Source organism: Idiotropiscis lumnitzeri, chromosome 15, assembly GCF_059441095.1.
Source record: "Idiotropiscis lumnitzeri isolate Australia: NSW breed Sydney's pygmy pipehorse chromosome 15, RoL_Ilum_1.0, whole genome shotgun sequence".
NCBI classification, from domain to species: domain Eukaryota; kingdom Metazoa; phylum Chordata; class Actinopteri; order Syngnathiformes; family Syngnathidae; genus Idiotropiscis; species Idiotropiscis lumnitzeri.
Window position 1 is genome coordinate 280,557 of NC_142405.1, and position 7,312 is coordinate 287,868.

General features: G+C 48.9%; 1 protein-coding gene across 1 annotated transcript; it reads right to left on the minus strand.

The window, feature by feature from the left end:
* Window positions 1–1,878: 1,878 nt before the first annotated feature.
* Window positions 1,879–5,485, minus strand: LOC148321990 (transcription factor Sox-8-like). The gene is made up of 3 exons (XM_088316539.1): window positions 4,804–5,485; window positions 4,403–4,659; window positions 1,879–3,789 (listed from the first exon to the last, which is right to left on the minus strand). The coding sequence occupies exons 1-3, from the start codon at window positions 5,220–5,222 to the stop codon at window positions 3,125–3,127; spliced, it is 1,341 nt and encodes a 446-aa protein (XP_088172665.1). The 5' UTR covers window positions 5,223–5,485; the 3' UTR covers window positions 1,879–3,124.
* Window positions 5,486–7,312: the final 1,827 nt, after the last annotated feature.

Sequence of the window (7,312 nt, forward strand, 5' to 3'; positions counted from 1 at the left end):
CTTTTTGCTTGGCTTTTATTCACTCCTGTTCTTTCTCAAGAGTTCCTCCTGAAAGTATTTGGCAAACAACTAGTGCAAAAAAAAAAAAGGGGACTTTGAGGGAAGAAAAACAACAAGTCCTTCTTGAGCCACCCACACCCCATCTGCTGTTGTATTATCTTCTTTTATTATCCGCAGATTATGTGCGCTGATATGATTCTACAGTTTGTGCGTGTGTGTACATTTTTGTTTTTATATGAGACAGTGAGAGAAGTGCAGAGGAAATCATCGTCCGTGTGCATCTAATTGTCCATTGAGGCCCCTCTTAATGGCTTGTCAGTTCCCCTTGCCCTTCCATTTTCTGTCCAATTAATTCCTTTCTGGCGCTCCGGATAAACGGACACAATGAGGGCCCTCGGTGGCATAATGAATCATTAAAATTCAGCATTGCCGCCCTGGCACTCGGCTTGGCACGCATGCCGGCCCCGACTCGACTCAAAGCGGGACGCTCTTCCCCTCCCCATTCTTCTGCCATCTTCCTTTATTTTACAAAGGAATAATTGAGCGGAACTTCGATCGAGTCGGCGGAGTGTCACTCATTTTTTCTCTAAAAGACGAATTGCGAGCAAGCCACTCAGCAGCATAAACAACGCACGTTCTTTTTTTTTTTTTTAATTCATCAATTTTTTATCAAATATTTAACAATATGCTGCCCGCTTCCTATTTGTGACAACCGCTTGTATTGTTGATGTGTCACGCACACACAAACACACAGAAGGAATTTCAGACAAGAGGCTTAGGGTGGCAAGATGTAACATTTTAGCATTCAAATATTTTTTAAAAATCGAACAAAAAAACAGTGAGACAAAAGTCTGCCGGCACGTTCAAGAAGCTGCAAAAATTCGGGGATTTGTTTTTTTTTGTTTTGTCCGATGTGCAACAACACTGAGTCACACAATCGGTCAGCACATTAAAAGGAGCAATTGAAGGCAAATGCTGCTTTTGTCCTTTATGGGACAACAATCTCGCTAAAGTATGATTTGGACATGGAGCAGATTGGCAACAACTCAAAACAAATTAAAAAAAAAAAAAAGAAGGCAGAAATGTCTGGCAAGTAGTGGCTACGTCATTCTATACATGTGACAAGTGTATGTCAGTCAAAAGTCAAAGAAAGACAATATGAGATATAAGGAACATGTATTTTATTTTTTAAAAAAAAAGAAAAAAAGCCCCCCCGCCCCCCAGATTTTTTCTTTAAATCAGCTGCGTGAGCTTCACAAGTGTAACTGGAAAAACAAGTTCATAGAACAAAATTAGACATCCATAATAATGTACAAAACAAATTTGGGACATGAACGGCCTCCACTTTTGTTTGGGGAAATACTGACTGTAAATCTCTCCAAGACACTTCATTGCCACTTGATGGCTGCTGAGATGAAGACGAGGGGGAAAAAAAGGACTCACACATTTCCATCTCAAAGCGCGTCCAAATGCACACAAACATGGCCGCCATGTGTCGGCCAGCTGACGCGTCACTCAGAGCGGGTCGTGTTATTTGACGCCGTTTCCTTCATGACGAATCGCCGTTTGCCGACACCTGTTCGGTCCCTCTCGCGCCCGTCGCACCGAATTCGGTTTTCATCGGAACGATGCCTTACCATCGGAGCAAAAATCATACACATTTCATGTGCGTGTCCATGAGAAGAAAAACAAGAATGCGAGAACATAAATATATATTTATAGATAGAAACGTCGATGTCAGACTTTTGCACTGTGAAATTCAAACCGGTGGTTTTTGTTAAGACGAAGTTTGGCAATTGCAAAATTCATTTTTAATGTACACATTTGTCACATGCCAGGAATTAGTCAGTAGCCCCCCCCCCCCCCCCCCTGGTTTTTTTTTGCCGCCTGCTCCAAGTTGGGATGCGTCTGCATTTTTCATGCAGCGTGTTGACAAAAAGTCAGCCAGCCATTTTTTTGGAGTTGTGACAGGGACGGCGGGAACGCGGCCTGTGTGAAAGGGAAAACTCAGAAAAAGTGGGACCGGGCTGTGAAGTTTCACACTCTACACTCACTTCTCCCGACGTTTGCGTTGTCGTCATCTGGCGACAATCACTTGCGCTTGCGTCTCTCATTGGACGCCGTCTCTGCGTGAAAAACGCATCACAAGTTTCACCGCAAACACGTCGGCCATTTTGTGGCCATCCTCGGCGTCGAGTCAACTCTTTCCTGATGGAACGCGATGTCCGCTTTGCTGCGGTTTGCGGGAATTCTGGGATGGTGGCGAGACACAAACGTGACGCTTCAACAAAGACATTCGCTTCTCTAGAGCTGACTTTGAAAACGTTGGCATCAAATAATGATCTTTTCGCCGGATTCGGTGTCAAAGTTGACGACGGTTTAATGTCACGTAAGATTGTCTGCGTTCAAGCGGAATGCCAAGACGCGAAGAAGTCGCACTTTGGTCCAATTGCGGTCGTGTTCAAATTAGTTTCAGTTTTCTCACTTTTCTGGGCGGGGCAAAAACGCCTCCCAGTCACCTCCCCCACAATATCATTTCGACCATGATAGCAAGCGCTTAGCTAGCTAGCTCCACTCCATTAGCGCATCGTCGCAGGATGCCACCACGTACAAAACAGCTTTGTGTGGTTATTTCAATCCTCAAGAGGAGTTTTGGAAGCGTGTTAGCGCGCAAGCTAGCCGAAAGCCGCTGAAAATATTGCAGCCACTAAATGACGTAGCATCCACTTTTCACGCATTCAGCGGACGCAACTCGACGACTGGTTTGAATCTTTGACTTTTAGCCCAATTGTTGACTTGAATCCACTCAAAGCATTTTTGACTTTCCAGGAACTTCAACGCCGCCGTTTTCGGATGCAGCCGTTTTGCGGGATGGGCGTGAACGAGGTGAGCGTCGTTTCACTGTCAAGTGCGTGCCATGAAAGAAAAATATAAGATAATACGTCCTCACGGAGGCACCACCGAGAGTCCTCCCGGTGTAAAAAGTCAAACGTTGAGAGAGTATTTCGTAGAAAATCAGCAGGCACTTTTTTTTTCTTTTTTTTTCTTCCGACTCCCGTCGGCCATCTTTTGCTCGTTGCGCTTCCTTCGTTCGTCGTGTTTGACGGGAACGCATGCGCGGCCGTTAGGGTCGGGTCAGCGTGGTGTAGACGGGCTGGTCCCAGCCGGACGCCGTCGGGCTGTGAGCGGGCGCCACGGACAGGCCGTTGAGGATGGGGCTGCCGTACGGCCGCCGCGGCGAGTGGAAGTACGGGTACTGGTAGAGGCCCGACGCGTAACCCGAGTAAGCGTTGTAGTAGTTGGAGCTCTGCAGGTCGCTATAGTCACACTGCGAGGCGGCGAAAGGCGGCGCCGAGGGGGTGACGCAGGCCTGGCTGTTGTACGCAACGTAGTCGGGCTGCGAGGGGGAGTGCTCGCTGTAGTGGCTCGGACTCAGCTGCTCCGTTTTGATGCGGAGGCGCTGCTGGGCCGCCTCGAGGGACGACGACGACGACGACGACGCGGCGTTCTTGCGATTCCACGACAGGCCGCCGTAGGAGGCGGCGTACGAGGCCGGCTCCGAGGAGGAAGCGGCGGCGTGGCCGTTCAAGGGGAGGTACTGGTCGAACTCGTGCACGTCGAAGGCCTCCATGTTGCTGATGACGTCCGTGCTCAGCTCCGAGATGTCCACGTTGCTGAAGTCGATGTTCTGCCTGCCGCTGTCGGCCGGCCGCCGACCTTCGAGCTTCAGGTCCTGCTTGGCGTCCGTTTTCGGGGTGGTGGGCGGCGTCGGCGGGCCGTGCGGCTGTCCTGCAAAAGCAACGAGCGCGATTAAACGCGGCGTCTGTGAGGAACTGGCTGCCGCTGCCGCTTCGTTTTTGTTTCTGTGACGAATGCTCCACCAAACGATTCGATTTTGACGCCACACTGCAGAGAGATTTTCCCCCAATTTTTTTATGTGCTTCAAATTAAGATGGCCAACTTCCTGTTCAATATCAGGCAGGAGACTTTTCTGCTGTTATCAAAGACGTCGACGCAACTTTGTCTTTGGGGATGTTTTTTTTCTTCCTCGCTGTCCAGGGGGCGCTACTGAGTCAATGTTGGGTCGGAACTCCAAAATTAAATTTTCACCAGCGAAAACCCAAATGATCTGAGCGAGAGCAATTTTACATTTAGCTGAGCCCCGCACAAAAGTTTGTGGAGTCTCTCGTTTAAGAAAATCAATAATAAATCAATGAACGTTTCATAGAAAGTGCATTTGCCGCATGCAGATGAAGTGAGCGGTGGTTCTGGAAATCAACAGAATTCAAACGGCCACTAAATAAATGCAAACGTGACAATTTAACGCATCTTAATGAGCATCATCGCTTTCATGAATTCCACACGAGCTTCTGGAGACGATGCTTTTTGAAATGGAACTGACCCGCATGTTCGGGATGGTGCTGGCCGTCGCCCATCCCTCCGAGTCCAGCCATTCCCGGTTCCGCTTTGTACATGTGATGATGATGATGCTGTTGTTGCTGGGCGAACTCGGCGCCAGAGTCCGAGTCACTCTGGCCCGGCTTGACGTTCTTTCGCCGCCTGGGTTGGTACTTGTAGTCCGGGTGGTCCTTCTTGTGCTGAACCCTCAGCCGCTCGGCCTCATCCACGAACGGCCGCTTTTCACTCTCGGAAAGCAAACTATGAAACCAAAAAGAAAGAAAGAAAAATACGTTATTGTCATGACATGACGATCAAACAGCCACTTGACGATTTGGAGCTCTGGAAACGGATGCAAACTCTCGCCTCTGAGTCAATGTCAGGATGGAGAAGTCATGTCCTTACCGCCACAGTTTGCCGAGCGTCTTGCTCAGTTCGGCGTTGTGCAGGTGCGGGTACTGGTCGGCCAGCTTCCGACGTGCAGCCTGAGCCCAAACCATGAAGGCGTTCATGGGCCTCTTGACGTGCGGTTTGCTCTTCAGGGAGCCGTTGCCGCGCACCGGCATGGGCACCAGCGACCAGTCGTAGCCCTTGAGGACCTGCGACACGGCGTCGCGGATGCAAGCCGGGAAGCGCTCGTCGTCCTCCGAGTCCAACTTTTTGCTCAAGCCGGCGAGCAGAGAGGCGGCGTGGCCGTCGGAACCGGTGGGCGAGGCCGGCGCGTCCGAGTCGGACTCGTCCTGGGACATGGAGCTGCTCGTGCCCGCGGGGCTGCACGCGTGCTCGCCCGCGCACTTGTCGTGCTCCTCGCTCATTTTCAACATTCTTCTCAGCGACAAAAGCGGGGGGGGGGGGCAAGTGCGCTTTTACGCACAGCGCTTAAAACAAACAAACAAACAAAACCAAAGTTGAATCCTTCCTTGCCGCAGCTAAACTTTGTTTTTCTTCATCCCAGGCCGTCACGACGGTTGGACGTTTTGCATTCGCGCGAGACGAGTTCCTCCGTGTGAGTTGCGCGTTTCACGTTCGCACAAATTGACTTGGAGGTTTTCACCGCGTCACTCACTCCGCCTTCCGCCTGCCATTGGCCGGCCCGAACCAGCACGCGCGCGCCCCGTGCACGCACCATCGATGCATTTTGCTTTTGGCTTGCTTCTCTCCTCCCCTTTTTGCAAGTTGGGTGAAGTGATTTGAAATGTCTTGCAGTCATGAGAGTTGGAGAATTTCGTCATTATTTAGCGGCACATTTGATGGAATTTGGGTTGAATATGTGCCGTATGGTCATTTATTTTGCAATGAAAAAAAAAAACGTCTTGGGGTGTCGTTTTTTTCCAGAGCTGCAGTTTACACGTGTCGAACATTCTAATCCATTTCCTTTGTGATTTCCTCTTTCAATTGTAATGACGACTACCTGTGTCGATATTGTCAACATGTCCTGTGATTGGGAAAGGCGCACATCCAAAACACATGCGTGCACGCGCTAAACAATATTTATTATTATTATTTATTTTTTTTATTTTTATTTTTTTTATTGTGACATCAGATGTGAGCATTCCCGATTGCAGCAAGTTGCCAGAGTGTCGACGGATCCACCCCATCCCACCTTTTCCAGTCGAGCTCGTTCTCATGTTCGCAGGTGCGTTGGTGACGTCACGACGCTCAAGAAAAGGATGGCTTAGACCAGGGGTGTCAAGATCCAGTCCCAGAGAGCCGCTTTCCTGCATGCTTTCAATCTCTCCCGGCTGCAACCCACCTGATTCAAATGATCAGCTCATCAGCAAGCTCTGAAGAAGCCTGATAAGTATCCTGCTCATTTGAATCAGGTGTATTGCAGCCGGGGGAGATGGAAAACTTGAAGGACACCGGCCCTCGAGGACTGGAGTTTGACACCCCTGGCTTAGACAAACAAGAACATTTGAACTTGGGATCCAAATTCCAAACAAACAAAACATGTCCACGCTATTTGACTTGACACTTTCATTCAGGGAACTTGCTCTTCAATTAAATGCAATTTCTTTGACATTTTTTTTTAAATGCAAGGAACACAGGCGTGCCAGACGAGGACTTTCCAACTTACAATATATTTTTTCAACACGAGACTTCGCCGGCCGAGCTTTCAATAAAACAAAGAAAAATCCCCGCGGCCGCCACTGAGCTCATTTTCGAACCAACAACCACATTTCCTCCCGGAAAATGTCAATTTATGTGTTGTGCGAATAACGACAGCGACCATTTTGGTGAGAGTGATGAGGAACATTTTTTGGTCCGACTCGGCGAGGTCGAGGACGCCAACCACGTTTGAATCGCATGTGCCAGGACCTCCAGTTGACCTTTCACCCCGGCAGCGCCCAAAATGTCTCCTTTTAAAATGCCGTAATGAGCGTTTTACTGGACCAATTGCTGAGTTTTATTTCAAGCAATTGCGCTGGACTGAAGGAAACAATTAGTCCAAAATGTCTGCCGGTGTGTTTTGGGCCTTCAGCCTTGCTGTTTTTTTTTTTCTTTTCCTTTTTTATGTCAAAAGCATAAAAGAGCTCAAGTGTTTCCAGATTATGTTCTGCCATTTCTCAACGCTTTCTTTCTGCCGATAGTTCCGCGTGTTCGTTTCAATTAGGAAGGATGAGCAACAAGGATTTGGAAGCGACTTTGTCCAGGAATCTGCGATCTGCTCAACGTCGGGTGTCTCCGTGGCACACGAGCGGCGAGATCACTTGCTGCTCTTGTTCTTCTTCTTTATTTTTTTTTACCTCTGCCAAACATGAAAGCGCAAAGGTGAAAGGCGCTGTCATCGCCGTGTGTCGCTTTGCTCGTTTTGCTTCCCGCAGGAAAGCAGAAAGTTGCAAGCGATGCGTCCCAATCGTCTTCGGACCGCACACGTGCATGAAACTGCATCCAAACTTTTTTTTTTTTTTGC